The sequence below is a fragment of the Salmo salar genome, chromosome 09, assembly GCF_965601325.2.
Source record: "Salmo salar chromosome 09, fSalSal1, whole genome shotgun sequence".
NCBI lineage: Eukaryota > Metazoa > Chordata > Actinopteri > Salmoniformes > Salmonidae > Salmo > Salmo salar.
This window is the reverse complement of record NC_138299.1, coordinates 86783590-86800497: the sequence shown is the minus strand read 5'-3', so window position 1 is coordinate 86800497 and position 16908 is coordinate 86783590. Positions and strand designations below refer to the sequence as shown.

Below are 16908 nucleotides of genomic sequence, written 5' to 3'. Positions count from 1 at the left end.
GAAAACAGGCTTATAGTGTGGCATGCTCCAGCTTATTCATTTAGACACACACACACACAGTAGAAAACAGGCTTATAGTGTGGCATGCTCCAGCTTATTCATTTAGACACACACACACACACACAGTAGAAAACAGGCTTATAGTGTGGCATGCTCCAGCTTATTCATTTAGACACACACACACACACAGTAGAAAACAGGCTTATAGTGTGGCATGCTCCAGCTTATTCATTTAGACACACACACACACACAGTAGAAAACAGGCTTATAGTGTGGCATTTCTGGGCTGCCTTCAGATGTCACTGGCTCTTAGTGGGCTTCTTCACATTTCATTTTTATGGAGGAGATAAATGTTTTATAAGGGAAGGGGTGACTCATACATGCTTACACAAGAAGCCGTAAACAGCTGAACTGGTAAAAGCTGAGGCTGGCAGGCAGTAGGCCAGGGCTATGTCCAAAATGGCTCCCTTTTCAATATATAATGCATTGCTTTTGACCAGGGCCCATAAGGAGTGCACTTTGTAGAGCAGGGTTTCCCAAACTGGGTCCTGGGGCCCCACCTGGGCGCACATTTTGGTTTTTGCCCTAACACTACAGAAGTGATTCAAATAATCAACTCATAATTAAGCTTTGATTATTTGAATCAGCTGTGTAGCGCTAGGGCAAAAAACAAAACATGGGGTCATGGAGTTTGGGAAACCCTGATGTATAGAATAGGGTGCCTCAGGGGTTTCATCATTCTGACAGCTGGTTGGATGGCTACAGCACCGGGGGGGGGGGGGGGGGGGGGGGGTCTATGGGCTGGTACAAGAACCACTCCCCTCATCCTCCACTCTTGCTGCTACACCCCCCCCACATATTTCCTTCAAGGCCCTAATATTTAGAGCGGAAAGAGCTGCAGACATCCCTGTGTTTTTGCTTGCTTCTGATTAATACTGAGAGCAGGCATCTGCACCGAGCTAGACGTTGTGCACTAGACGAAAGCTTTGCTGATGTGTGTTGGGAGCATTTGAGTGTGTGGCTTAGAGGGCTGGATTCTATTCCATTTCACAGGTTTTTCAGCCAAACACTGAAAGATCTGATATGCTTTATGTGTGACTTCAAACATTTCCGAGCGCTGTGCTGCTGTGATGCAAAGCAAACTATCAGATTCCTCACACATAGCTGGTGGAATGGCTTTCTAATGGCGATTTCATAGATAATCTCTGGCAAATGGAATCAGAGACTGGCCACTCCAGGCAGCACCCAGCCTTGGTACTGAGGGCAGTACATTTCCCCAGACTTCACCCTCTCTGGTTGTGTCCCAAATGGCACCCCGTTTCCTACAGAGTACACTACTTTTGAACAATGCCCTGTTCAAAAGTAGTGCACTACATTGGAAATAGGGTGCCATTTGGGAGGCCCACCTCTCTCCACCCAGTCAGTCCTCCATGGAAACCCATAGAAGTACTACAGCCTGGCCTCAGGTTGAGCTCAGTTAGAAAACAACGGCCCATTGTTCAAGAAATCAAATCTATCCTCAAATCGCATTACTTTGTTGTGAGATCAAATCAAATAAACAAATTACAAAATATGAACAAATGCCCCCCCAAAAAACTGATAACATGAAACAATAACATTGAGCATTTTGGATGCTCTTAAAACAAAACCTCCCCAACACCATGACAGGAGAGTGGAGGTATAACAGAACCTCCCCAACACCATGACAGGAGAGTGGAGGTATAACAGAACCTCCCCAACACCATGACAGGAGAGTGGAGGTATAACAGAACCTCCCCAACACCATGACTGGAGAGTGGAGGTATAACAGAACCTCCCCAACACCATGACTGGAGAGTGGAGGTATAACAGAACCTCCCCAACACCATGACAGGAGAGTGGAGGTATAACAGAACCTCCCCAACACCATGACAGGAGAGTGGAGGTATAACAGAACCTCCCCAACACCATGACAGGAGAGTGGAGGTATAACAGAACCTCCCCAACACCATGACAGGAGAGTGGAGGTATAACAGAACCTCCCCAACACCATGACAGGAGAGTGGAGGTATAACAGAACCTCCCCAACACCATGACAGGAGAGTGGAGGTATAACTGAACCTCCCCAACACCATGACAGGAGAGTGGAGGTATAACTGAACCTCCCCAACACCATGACAGGAGAGTGGAGGTATAACTGAACCTCCCCAACACCATGACAGGAGAGTGGAGGTATAACAGAACCTCCCCAACACCATGACAGGAGAGTGGAGGTATAACTGAACCTCCCCAATACCATGACAGGAGAGTGGAGGTATAACTGAACCTCCCCAACACCATGACAGGAGAGTGGAGGTATAACTGAACCTCCCCAACACCATGACAGGAGAGTGGAGGTATAACTGAACCTCCCCAACACCATGACAGGAGAGTGGCGGTATAACAGAACCTCCCCAACACCATGACAGGAGAGTGGCGGTATAACAGAACCTCCCCAACACCATGACAGGAGAGTGGAGGTATAACAGAACCTCCCCAACACCATGACAGGAGAGTGGAGGTATAACAGAACCTCCCCAACACCATGACAGGAGAGTGGAGGTATAACAGAACCTCCCCAACACCATGACAGGAGAGTGGAGGTATAACAGAACCTCCCCAACACCATGACAGGAGAGTGGAGGTATAACAGAACCTCCCCAACACCATGACAGGAGAGTGGAGGTATAACAGAACCTCCCCAACACCATGACAGGAGAGTGGAGGTATAACAGAACCTCCCCAACACCATGACAGGAGAGTGGAGGTATAACAGAACCTCCCCAACACCATGACAGGAGAGTGGAGGTATAACAGAACCTCCCCAACACCATGACTGGAGAGTGGAGGTATAACTGAACCTCCCCAACACCATGACAGGAGAGTGGGGGTAAAACTGAGCAAATCTAACATGTTCAGTACCTTGAAGGAGGGATGTTGCTAAGTAACGGTTGTAATGAAGATATAATTAGGGGTGTGGAAGTATATTTTTGTCATCCATCTGTGCCTGCAAGATAAACAAATCGCCCACACACCTTGTTGACAGCCCATTTAGCTCTGCCTCCTTGGTCTGCAGTCAGGCAGCCTTCCTTCACTGCTATTAACAGCACCACATCTGTGATGGCACAGCAAGTCAGTTCACAAGGAAGTAAAACCCTGTTGTGAAACACAGCCCTTTTCTGATTGGTGTTGCCTTTTGCTTTTCCATTTGGCGTCTTCAGAGACAGTCCATAGTCATTCATATTTTAACACCAGCAAATATCTGGTTGTTCCCCGTTGTTTTTTGGTTAGTACAGCGAGGAGCATGCGAGAGCATTTTCCCCCCTCCTAACAGCATAAATACAGTAGCTGACAAGTCATTCAGTTGGAGCTGTCACATCATCCAGCCCACATCATTGCTCATCATGCCAGTGTTACATGAAATAGATTTCCAATTCACTGAGTAAGGGTGCCATTTGGGACACAATTTCCGATAGGTTTTGGGCCCTGGTCAAAAGTAGTGCACAATAAAGGGTATAGGGTGCAATTTGGAACACATGGTGAGTCAGTCCCTGTGTTGAACGAATAATGGATGAGCTTTAGAGAGGACGGTGTGTCCCTGGCTGTGTGTGTACCTTTGGTGGTGATAACCTCCACTAGAACCACGCGCAGGCTGTAGGAGCGGGCGTCTCGTGTGGGCAGCAGGCACAGCATGAGCAGGCGGGCACAGCAGCGCAGGAACCGTAGCTCCTCCTCAGGGCTCTGCAGACACTGGTGCAGGGGGAAGGGCTTGGGCAACTCCTCCTGCCTGGGAGAGGGGTTAGAGAGTGAGAGAAGGGTGGGGCTCCTACATTTACTTTTTTGTTCTGCACGCTACAGAGGAGCGATTCCTCACTGCACAGGCAATGCCAGTATCTTTGTGTAAGCTGATTACTGCTGATAAACTTAAAGTCAAATCAATGGAATTAATTGTAGTGCTTAGTTTTTTTCCCAGTCAGACTCCAGGCAGGATAAAGGCAGTCCAGACATCAGAGATGTGGTATTCAGCTTTAGACGGCAATCTGTCCTCATGACAGATCTCTGTACAGAGGGGCTGGAGAGAACATAACTGATACTGATCCATACTGCAGTCACAGCTCTTTCATTTTAATGAGGCATGACAGCAGGCATGACATCATGGCTTCTGAGATATGACAGCAGGCATGACAGAGGAAGTGTGCATTTACTGGAAAGCCTACAATTCAGACGTGTGCTTTGAACAAAATACACTCAACCCTACTGAAGACTATCCATTCACTATGATGGGTTTGTCAAAGTGAGCATCATCTTTGTGTAAATAAAGCTGCAGTCTTAAAGGTGACAAACCCATCATAGAACAACGTCATGGGAGCTCTGGGGGGGGGGGCAGAGAGCTCTGAGGGGGGGCAGAGGTAGCCCAGCAGTTCTGGTCGAGTGCATCTGAATCTGTGCTAAATAATGAGCAGCATCTCCAGCTGGAAGTCTTCGGGAGAGAAGGACTGACTGAACTTCTGAAAAGCCTCATTTAAAGTTCAAGAGGGACCTCTGACATTACACAGACTGCTAGATTAGCTCTGTCTGAGCACAGAATATGGCACTGGCAACATACATTATTAAACCCCATAATACACAATATTAATCTAGCACAGGAAGATTACACAATGGATGCATCCCAAACGGCATTTGGGAAGCATCCAATAAAACTATCAGTTGATGGATGAGGACCTCTTTCTTTCTTCTTTCAAAGTCAATGTGGGATGCAGAGCCAGAGACACACAGTATAAAAACCAAGGGAAGCAGCTTGCTCACTGTGAGGACATACCTGCTGAAAGTCTTTCAGGGTTTCAAAATAGTGACATTTTGCTGTACATTTCAACTGGTTACCTAGCTGAGAGCAGAGATCCTGCTTCAATGTTGACTGTTTGGAACTGGCCTACTGTTAAAATGTATCTAATGGATTGCTTATAGAAAATTCTATTTTAATTGGTTGCTTCACTGTATAGTAAGTAACACTATGCATTACAGGAGAAAAATGAACTAACAGACAGTCACACAGTGAGTAACTTATTTTAAAAAGGCATAATGAACACATTTAAATTGTGTTTTTTCTGACTTCCGCTGCTCAGACAGTGCAGGGCATTCAGAAAGTATTCAGACCACTTGACTTTTGTTACGTTACAGCCGTATTCTACAATTGATCAAATTGCCCCCCCCTCAAATCTACACACAATACTCCATAATGACAAAGCAAAACAAAACGATGAAATATCACATTTACATAAGAATGCAGACCCTTTACTCAGTACTTTGTTGAAACACCTTTGGCAACGATTACTTGGGTATGACGCTGCAAGCATGGCACACCTGTATTTTGTGAGTTTCTCCCATTCTCCTCTGCAGTTCCTCTCAAGCTCTGTCAGGTTGGATGGGGAGCGTCGCAGCACAGCTATTTTCTGGTCTCTACAGACTCTTCCTACAGTTGGATCCGGTTAAAGTCCAGGCTGGGCCACTCAAGGACATTCAGAGACTTGTCCCGAAGCCACTCCTGCTTTGCCTTGGCTATGTGCGTCGGGTCGTTGTCCTGTTGGAAGGTGAACCTTCGCCCCAGTCTGAGGACCTGAGAGCTCTGGAGCAGATTTTCATCAAGGATCTCTCTGTACTTTGCTCTGTTCATCTTTCTCTTGATCCTGACTAGTCTCCCAGTTCCTGCCACTGAAAAACATTCCCACAGCATGATGCTGCCACCACCATGCTTCACCTTAGGGATGGTGCCAGGTTTCTTCCAGAGGAGATGCTTGGCATTCAGGCCAAAGAGTCCAATGTTGGTTTCATCAGAGCAGAGAATCTTGTTTCTCTTGGTCAGAGTCCTTTAGGTGCCTTTTGGCAAACTCCAAACGGGCTGTCATGTGCCTTTTACTGAGGAGTTGCTTCCGTCTGGCCAGTCTACCATAAAGGCCTGATTGGTGGAGATCTGCAGAGATGGTTGTCCTTCTGGAAGGTTCTCTGGAGCTCTGTCAGTGGCCATCGGGTTCTTGGTCACCTCCCTGATAGCCCAGTTTGCCTGGGCGGCCAGCTCTAGGAAGAGTATTGGTGGTTCCAAGCGTCTTCCATTTAAGAATGATGGAGGCCACTGTGTTCTTGGGGATCTTCAATGCCGAAGAATTTGTTTTGTACCCTTCCCCAGATCTGTGCCTCGACACAATCCTGTCTCGGAGCTCTACCGACCTCATAGCTTGGTTTTGGCTCTGACGTGCACTGTCAACTGTGGGACCTTATATAGACAGGTGTGTGCCTTTCCAAATCATATCCAATCAATTAAAATTTACCACAGGTGGACTCCAATCAAGTTGTAGAAACATCTTAAGGATGATCAATGGAAACAGGATGCACCTGAGCTCAATTTCAAGTCTCATAGCAAAGGGTCTGAATACTTATGTAAATAAGGCATTTTTTTTTTTTGTAATACATTTTCTAAAAATGTCAAACAACTTGTTATCACTTTGTCATTATGGGATATTGTGTGTAGATTGAAGAGGACATTTAAAAAAAAAATATTCAATCCATTTTAGAATAAGGCTGTAACGTAACAAAACGTGGAAAAAGTCAATGGGTCTGAATACTTTCCCCATTTCCCTGTCTGTCCTTGCTTTCCTACGAGTGAGCTCCACTTCTACGTGTACATGTCCGGGGCAAATGGAACAGAGACTTTACAGCATCGTAAACACTGATCAGTAGCTCTTTCCGCTCACAGCCCGTCATCCCTTACGGTTGAAAACGGCAGATTTTGTCATTGATAAGCGCCAAAATTGGAACACAGTGGCTGTAAAGTAACATGCTATACATGAAGCCAGAGGTCACGTTCTCTGCTTCACAGGGCTGCATGGGGTTTGACTGACAGAATCAACAGTAATTGTGTGACAGTGGGGATGCAGGGCTGTGTTCCAAACAAAAAACTACACGTGCGTTTGCTTCTGTTCATCAATGGCAAAACTAGTAGAGCTTAAAAAAAGCACCTGATAGCTGAGAGCTCTTTCCTTGAGTCATTAAAGCTCATTGAAATGACTTAGGAACTGTTCAGTTTGAAGAGGTGTGTGGCAACCAGTTAGACCTCACACGCAAACCCTTGTCATCGTTTTTTTCTCATCTTGCACCTACTCCAAAACGTACTTTCATATTTTGTTGACAAATGCTGTGAAAAGTACAGTAAATGTAAAATGCACATAAAATCAGTGTAATGTTTGGTTAAAGTCTTGTGACGTGAACTGCTGTGTCCTGATCATTTCCCCATAATGTCCAAAGTGTTCTCTTTCAATTGCTACCATGGTCATGCATATGCTTTTTATAGTTGTTCTGTTAGAAATATTTACATCTGGCCCCATCCATATTGTGACTACCCTCCCACTCTGTCTTCCGTATTCTCTCTTTGCTCGTTTTCCTTATTAGGATGTCGGCGGAGGGAGCTGGGAAGGTCGTCAGCGACATGGGACACACCTGGGCCCATTGAGGAGATTCTCTCCATGCAGACACACTGTTGGATTCTGTCCATGCAGACACACTGTTGGATTCTGTCCATGCAGACACACTGTTGGATTCTGTCCATGCAGACACACTGTTGGATTCTCTCCATGCAGACACACTGTTGGATTCTCTCCATGCAGACACACTGTTGGATTCTCTCCATGCAGACACACTGTTGGATTCTCTCCATGCAGACACACTGTTGGATTCTCTCCATGCAGACACACTGTTGGATTCTCTCCATGCAGACACACTGTTGGATTCTCTCCATGCAGACACACTGTTGGATTCTCTCCATGCAGACACACTGTTGGATTCTCTCCATGCAGACACACTGTTGGATTCTCTCCATGCAGACACACTGTTGGATTCTCTCCATGCAGACACACTGATGGATTTTGGTTGTGGCATCTTTGTGGCCGTTTTGTTTGTTTGCTTTGGCACCTTTCAACACCCCTCATTATCATATTAATGCACGCAACCACTCACTTACGCTACTGATTACTGACTACACACACCATTGTTAATTGTATTTACGTTACTTCAGTTAACGAAAAATATTTGTATTATTCCTAATCTCCACGTCGTCTCCCTTTTTGTTACGGACTTCGAGCCGGTTGGTGACAATATCCAATTTCCAAAAGGGGTAAACAGCTAAAACAGTCAGACAGTGAAGGAGCATCCTCTCCAGTCCAGTAGCATAAGTTAAATTACGAACCCTGTCCCAAGCTTTGCTCCATGGCCACAGACTAAAATAAGCAAGGCTGCTCTCCTCTCGAGGAAAGGGGGAAGCTGGGTAATACCGAGTATTACAGAGTGATGATGACCACCTCTACATCCTCACCAGACCAGAGAGGCCCACGTTAGGGCCCCTGAACCTCTCCTCTAGCCTGCTGCCTGCTCCCCAATTGGTTTGTGTTGTCCTAACTCCTATGGTTGTCAAGACAGCACAAACAGATCTCCTCCTCCCACACCCTCCTGTACCTGGTATTGGCCGTCTTGAGGTCACAGAAGTGTGCATGGAGGGTCTTGACGGTGTCATTGCAGACCACGTTGACCATGTCGACGTCTGCCAGGCGGCCCCGCAGCTGCTTGGCCATCTCCCAGAAGTCCTCCGACAGCATCTGGTAGAGCTGTCCCTCGTCGCGGCTCAGCGGCACATACCACGACAGGACATAGTCCCTGTAGCTGTAGTCAAACACTGGAGACACAGAGAACAAGACGTGGTTGGTACACTGCTTGGCAAAATAAAGGGTAAATTTAAGCAGAAGCATCAATAGAAATCTCTGCAGGTAAAGAGTAGCAAAACTCTGAATTCTCTGTTCAGCCACAATCCGTCTTTATTTCACGGTGTAGGTTAACATTAAGACTTGAGCATGTTGGACCATCAGCCCCACCTCCTATTCTTACTCAATCCTAGCCTAATGCATCAGCCACTAATAGCTAACTAATGCTTACTAGGTACTATTGGAAACATTGCTGTGTGCTCATTTGGATATGGTCCTTTCAGAGCCTCGCCAAGCCGTAATGTTAAATAAAATTACATTTGACATTACTCTCGGTTCCTCTGGTTAAACCAACTTTTCAACACGTTGGTAGTGGGTTCACATTTCTAGTAGAGGTCGACCAATTGTGATTTTTCAACGGCCGATACTGATTATTGGAGGACCAAAAAAAGCAGTTTCCGATTAAAGTTCAACAATACTGAATGAACACTTATTTTAACTTAATATAATACATAAATAAAATCCATTTAGTCGCAAATAAATAATGTAACATTCAATTTGGTTTAAATAATGCAAAACCACAGTGTTGGAGAAGAAAGTAAAAGTGCAATATGTGCCATGTAAAAAAGCTAACGTTTAAGTTCCTTGCTCAGAACATGAGAACATATGAAAGCTGGTGGTTCCTTCTAACACGAGTCTTCAATAGTCCCAGTTAAGTTTTAGGTTGTAGTTATTATAGGACTATTTCTCTCTATACCATTTATATTTCATATACCTTTGACTATTGGATGTTCTTATAGGCACTATAGTATTGCCAGCCTAATCTCGGGAGTTGATAGGCTTGAAGTCATAAACGGCGTAATGCTTGAAGCACAGCGAAGAGCTGCTGGCAAACGCAGGAAAGTGCTGTTTAAATGAATGCTTACGAGCCTGCTGCTGCCTACCACCGCTCAGTCAGACTGCTCTATCAAATCATAGACTTAATTATAATAACACACAGAAATACGAGCCTTAGGTCATTAATATGGTCAAATCCGGAAACTATCATTTCGAAAACAAAACGTTTATTCTTTCAGTGAAATACAGAACCGTTCCGTATTTTATCTAACGGGTGGCATCCATAAATGTAAATATTCCTGTTACATTGCACAACCTTCAATGTTATGTCATAATTATGTACAATTCTGGCAAATTAATTACGGTCTTTGTTAGGAAGAAATTATCTTATCTTCACACAGTTCGCAACGAGCCAGGCGGCAAACTGCTGCATATACCCTGACTCAGCTTGCACAGAACACAAGAGAAGTGACACAATTTCCCTAGTTAAAAGAAATTCATGTTAATAGGCAATATTAACTAAATATGCAGGTTTAAAAATATATACTTGTGTATTGATTTTAAGAAAGGCATTGATGTTTATGGTTAGGTACATTGGTGCAACGACAGTGCTTTTTTCACGAATGCGCTTGTTAAATCATCACCCGTTTGGAGAAGTAGGCTGTGATTCGATGATAAATGAACACATACCGCACTGATTATATGAAACGCAGGACCAGCTAGATAAACTAGTAATATCATCAACCATGTGTAGTTAACTAGTGATTATGTTAAGATTGATAGTTTTTTTATAAGATAAGTTTAATGCTAGCTAGCAACCTACCTTGGCTCCTTGCTGCACTCGCGTAACAGGTAGTCAGCCTGCCACGCAGTCTCCTCGTGGAGTGCAATGTAATCGGCGTCCAAAAATGCCGATTACCGATTGTCATAAAAAGTTGAATCTGTCAACCTCTAATTTCTAGCACCTGAAGCATACGCACAACCATGTAAATAGTGATGCATGCACACTAGCCGAGGTCATGCACACTAGCCGAGGTCATGGCTGTGCGAATGCTTCAGGTGACAAAACCTTAATCCACTAGCAACATATTGAAAAGTTAGTTTAATAACACTTTCTTGTGGATATATAATCTAAACCTCAGAGTATCATAAGGACCAACCCCGCAGACAACCAGTAGAGTAGATTCAAATTGTATTCAACATTCCAGCTTGTAGAGGGCCTGAAAGGACCTAAATTAAACACTGGGTTCTCCCAGACAGTGGATCTGCTTGTTATATCACCTGTCTGGTCCAACAGACTAACCTCTATGGTGCCTAAGCCAACCCTATACCCTTTCTGATTGCTCCTTAAGCCAGTTGTGTCCTAGCCATCTAGGCTACAGTTTACTCTCCTGGTTGGGGAGATGTACTTCTTCAGTGGTACTCTCTCTGTGACATCAGCATAAGGCAGTAGCCATACAGACAGTAAAGACCCTTCTTCTGGGAGGACCTCAGCACAGTACCAATGCTGGCTGCCAGGTAACAGATGGCAGCCACTCCATACAGACAGTGCCACTGTCTGCCATGATACAGAACCTCTTCCATATCAATGAGAACATACTGTATGGAAAGACTTGTCTCAAGACACTAAACCCAAAGCATGCCAATGTCTGACTGCAGCTACATTTCTGTGTTTCTATAGAGAGCCAGACAGCACTGTAGGGAGCACAAACCCAGGTAGAGTCGGGCGCTATAGCCTAGTCAGACATATCCCAAAAAAGGCCTTTAATTTGCTTTGCTTCAGACTGACAGTGCCCGACTCCACAGTGAGCCCTCTACAGGATATTGTGAATAACTTAAACTCCCTTAGTGTGGCGAGAAGTGGGAGGTTGGTTGAGCTCTTGTTGAAAACGCTAACAGTCAGTGAAGAAGATCAGTTTATATCTCCTGGATGGCTTCAATCAATCCCTACATAAGAACCACATGATGGTAATGCCAGTGATGGGGTGACCTGCCAACCACCTTGGTAATTCATTTGCATTAAGCCTAGTGAGCTCCTCCTCAATGACCCATCCTTACCCAACATGTGACAGGTCAGAGGGCAGCATGGACCTTGCTATGGCGCTGCTCAGAAATGATCAGAAGGGAAGAGGCGGGGCCTCCTGAGTGGCGCAGCGGCCTAAGGTCCATCACTACAGCCTGGGGTTCAATCCCAGTGTCACAACCGGCAGTGACCGGGAGTTCCATAGGGCAGCGCACAATTGGCCCAGGGTCATCCGGGTTTGGCCGGAGGGGCTTTACTTGGCTCATCGCGCTCTAGCGACTCCCTGCGGACGTCTTGAGATCTGTATATACTGGAAGAGGTGAAGCGAGAGAGTTCACTCCAGTCAAAATCTGTCCACAATAAGCAGACCGCCTGTCTTCCCGCCTTTGGAACAACAACTCTTATTGTTAGGGCGGGGACCTGGCCATCTTGTCAGTATATACAGATCTCTGATATGATATAACATTTTCATCACAATACCAGAGGGGGTAGACAAGACAGTAATGCCTTTCTGCATGACTTACTGCAAATACATGACAATATATCACTGTAGAGCCAAAGTGTAGGCTACCAAATCCCAGCCATGAAGTAAGCAGTTCAATGCTCAAGCGAGGCTAATAGCTGCAAGAGACGAGTGTATTGATAAATCTAAATTGCCTGAGAACAATCTCCTGCTGTATGAATGAAAGGAGTGGTGTGTAAAGTAAACAGCATGTTGGTTAAACGCAGGGCCAGGGAGGACAGCAAACATCTCTGGCCCTGTCCCAAATGGCACCATGTTCCCTTTATAGTGCGCTACTTTTTACAAGGGCCACCATGCTCTCCTCCATGGACCCTGGTCAAAATGCACTATAAAGGGAACACTGGGCCTTTCTTCCCCTCCAATCATGTGAGACCCTCCATCACACTGCTTCAACAGATTCAGTAATCCTATCCAACATGGGCTGAACAAGGTGGGGGAGGTTGGGTCAGACTTCCCACGTTGTTCCTTTCTGTAATCAACATTTCAATAATACCATTTCTGATTGGTTTCTGCCTGGTGGGTATAATAAGTGCCAGTCATTAGGGCTAATGCTATCTTCGATAAGGGGCTTGTGATTAACCATCCATGCAGTAACACACAGCAGCTTGTTAAATACAGCAACACACAGCAGCTTGTTAAATAGAGTAACACACAGCAGCTTGTTAAATAGAGTAACACACAGCAGCTTGTTAAATAGAGTAACACACAGCAGCTTGTTAAATACAGTAACACACAGCAGGTTGTTAAATACAGTAACACACAGCAGGTTGTTAAATACAGTAACACACAGCAGCTTGTTAAATACATTAACACACAGCAGCTTGTTAAATACAGTAACACACAGCAGCTTGTTAAATACAGTAACACACAGCAGCTTGTTAAATACAGTAACACACAGCAGCTTGTTAAATACAGTAACACACAGCAGCTTGTTAAATACAGTAATACACATGTAATTGTGATCTCATTACCAGGGGATAGCTTTTGTTTGCCAGTAGGGAAAGTTATTTGAAAGGCTATCTTCACCATGTAAAATGTAAATGAGAGATGTTGTTTGGGATGTGAGCAGACGTGGTGCTTAGTGAATGACAATGTAGTGATCTCAACTACATACTCCTTGCGTGCTCTCTCCTCATTTCCTTAAACCCCATTGGAGGAGGTCAGAGGGGAGGGACCTCTGGCTTTCTCATCCAATGGGTTCTGCGAAGGAGACGAGGATCGAGGAGTATGCAATTGAAATCTTTTCCATGTTTCTTACACCAAGTGAAAGGAAGCTGCTGATCTCACAAGCTCTTCCTGAGAAAAGGTAGGCCTATTCTAGGACTGCCAACTCCACACAAATGATGATGTTTGTGCAGCATTATATTTGGGGTTTTAACCACCAAACACTAACCTTCTTTAAGGGCCTTGTCCACATTGTGTGATACCACCACTCTTCTTGTCTGCGCAGACTCCAAAAGTGGCACGGTGAACCTTCCCTGCAAACATAACACAAGTACAAAGGATGGAGTCCCAGCTGAAGGTCAATAACGCTCTCTCAGCCCATTGCATGCATACAAACAAGATCATTGACAAAGGACATAATCTAACAACCTCAAAACAGAAATTCATAAATAATGGAATAGTTGAATGGGCAGTGTTGTCCAACCCAGACAGGGAAGTGACTGAGGTAGTATTGAGCAACACCCACACAGTGTCATGCAGGAGATACAAGACTGAGATAAACACTGCCTATGCTTCAAAGGTCTGGCAGACTGTTGAAGCTATAGGCTATAACACAACATGATAATGTGTCATCACGCAGGACTGAAGAGCACAATAATGAATGCCTATAGAGGTCTACTGTATTGAATTTAAAATGTCTCACTGACACACAACTCAGTGGTCATAACAAGGATGACATGGAGAACAATGAAAAGGTCCATGACATTAACATGAATAAAAACTATTCAGGATGCTTACCATTAATTTGTTAAACAAGTCCAACAGGTAAGTAGACTGTCTCTTTGAAGTTTCAAATCGGCTGATTTTAGGAGGACCCTTTTTAACGAGGAGACCAAAGCTTCCCAACAAGAAGCAGAACAATGCAAAGGAGATATAAATAAAAAGCTTCAGAAAAAATGACGTTATGGTGAGCCCCCCATATCCAAACTGAAAAAGTAATGCTGCGGCGATTCCCAAGCAGATGACGGGCAAGAAACGAAAAGAGGAACCGATGGAGGCGGCGCTAGACATGGGGGCATCGGTGCTGCTGCTGCTCCTGCCAGCAAAATGCATGCTGCTGTCAATGACATCTCCTCAACACCGACAAGAGAACAGGCTTTGTGTTCCTCGCAGTTGGATCTTCATTCAAACGCATTTACCATATTTTGGGAGAGACGGCACCCAAATATTGACATGGGATATTGGACCTTAGAGATGAAAAAAAAAACATTCCCTTGCTGTTGTTAGCTTCCTATGTCCATGTAAAGGTCTGGGCATTGACGTCATCCTATGAACCTAACTAGTCTATGTTTCTCGTGCCATCAGATTTGCATCGCAAAGCAAGCAAGTTTCCGGTGTTCCATGTAAACAATATCTCACAACTAGCTAGCTGGGTTGGTAAGCTAGATACCAAACGCAAGAAAGCAGCGAGCATGTAAGTTCATTACAGTTCAATTACCTAACTAGCTACTTAGCAGGCCAGCTAACGTTACGTTTACTCGACAAAATCCGAAAGGTGGATAAGGCTTCTTTGGCTAAATAGCTAACGTTACATTATATAGCCAACAGGCTCTGTCCGCAGCTAACGTTAGCAAGCTTGCTAATTGCTAACAAACTCCATCAGCAATTAGCTAGCTAGCTAGCAGCCAACTATGTGCAGGTAAATGCAAGCTAGCTTTAGTTAGCTAACTAGCTTACGTGCTACCTGAAACAGACCTTTCTCAATATTTTATCTCTAAAGAAAATAAATAGCAAAATGCCTCTGGTTGGAAAATTCGTATTCCTGAGTATGCATCGACACAGCTGATGATGACACCTGTGTAGGCGAGGCGATGGCAGGCCGTTTTGTTATCGATTGCCCTCTATCTTCAGCTGAGTGTCTTGTTTCCTGTTATTAACTTGACTGACACATTTCTTTCTACACGTGAAATCTGCCGACCAATCAACGTGGCGGTGTCAACCGCACAAACCAAATCAGGGGTGTATTCATTACGTTCTGTTGTTAAATGTTTTGTCTGTTGAAAAACGTTTTGCAACAGAAACCGTTAACTCCAACCGCTCTTCAGCGTGACATAAACGCTGTTGGGTTCCTCAACGGAAGTTCTAGTTCATTTAAATGTTATGGATTCTACAGTTTGCCTTTCCAATCTGCACATCAATAAATTAACAATTATACCATGCTCTAAATTGGAGTTAACTTCTTCCAGCCATTTATTTTATTTAATATTTTTGGGGGGCGAGACACAACTGAACTACAACTTCCGTTTAAGAACAAAACGGAACTCAACAGCGTTTGGAGTTAACTGTTGCAAAACGTTTTGCAACAAACGAAACATTTTGCAAAACAATCGGCATAATGAACCCCAGGGGTGTATTCATTAGTCCAAACAGTTTCAAATTAAAACAAGTTTCTATAGAACAAATTCTGGTAGTTTTACAACAGAATCGACGTAACGAATAGCCCCCAGGGGAAGTTGTCAGAGGGGTCACTGTGGAACAATCAGTCAGTGACCTTTCAACATTCCACAAGGTTAAACAAAGTGAAAAAGGAGATAATCATTAAGATATTATAAGGGGATAATACACTTTTGTCTTTTAATTATATATAATTATTATAATTATATATTATTATATTATTATACCATTCAAATGCAATTTTGTTTGGGCCCAATCATTTTGGGCGTGGAAAAATATTGTGAAGCACTATCATTCCACCATTACTGTAAAAATATTAAGGACTTTTTCTGAAATTCCAATGCAAAAATGTTACAGTATTCTACTGCCACTATGTGTTCATCTCGAAGACAACCATTTCTACAGACAAGGGGATTCAATTAAAGGATTGCATTTATTTTTATTGTCAATTCACACAAGCTTCAACTGAAACTTGACTACTGCTTTTAACCCAACCCCTCTGAATTGGAGACGTGCGGGGGGCTTCCACATTAGGCGTCCGCGGAGCTGTTGTTATCTTGCTCGTGGACAGAATGACAGATTTTTCACCGTGTCTGCTCGGGGATTTGAACTAGGAACCTTACAGGTAACTGGCCTTTTGGTACACACAGTATCATAATAATCATCAATTTACCCAAATATCCAGGCTCATAGTCCAACTGAATAAAAATAACTTTCATGATGCATGGTAAAAAATTATACTTGAACTTAGTATTGTGATGTAGACACAGAGAAGACACAGAGAAGAAAAATGTGATGTTTTTACATTGTTCACAAAACTGCTACATTCCTACCCACTTAATTGCTTTGAGAGCTCACACACTAAACTATTGAATACTTTGATTTATATTTCAGTTATTACTACAGCCACTAGATGGTGCAATGTATTCAGACTTTGCATGATTCACCAGAGATACAGTGCCTTCAGAAAGTATTCATAACCGTTGACTTATTCCACATTTTGTTACAGCCTGAATTCTAAATGGATTGAAGATACATTTTACCCCTCACCCATCTACACACAATACCCCATAATGAAAAAGTAAAATCATATTTGTAAAAATGTTTGCTAATTTATTGATAATGAAATATAGAAATCTCATTTGCA

General features: G+C 43.9%; 1 protein-coding gene across 2 annotated transcripts in view; it reads right to left on the bottom strand.

Moving 5' to 3' along the window:
• The window catches only part of snx25 (sorting nexin 25), a 51323-nt gene extending 36023 nt beyond the window's left edge, over positions 1 to 15300 (bottom strand). The window contains exons 1-4 of one of the 2 annotated variants that reach the window (XM_014212787.3): positions 14106 to 15300; positions 13537 to 13621; positions 8519 to 8735; positions 3634 to 3806 (exon numbers count right to left, since the gene is read on the bottom strand). In XM_014212787.3, the coding sequence (XP_014068262.1) occupies positions 3634 to 3806; positions 8519 to 8735; positions 13537 to 13621; positions 14106 to 14420 (790 nt within the window). In that variant the 5' untranslated portion in view covers positions 14421 to 15300. The remainder of the gene's footprint in view (positions 1 to 3633; positions 3807 to 8518; positions 8736 to 13536; positions 13622 to 14105) is intronic. The other variant, XM_014212788.3, reaches the window with a different exon arrangement.
• Between the last annotated feature and the right edge of the window lie 1608 nt (positions 15301 to 16908).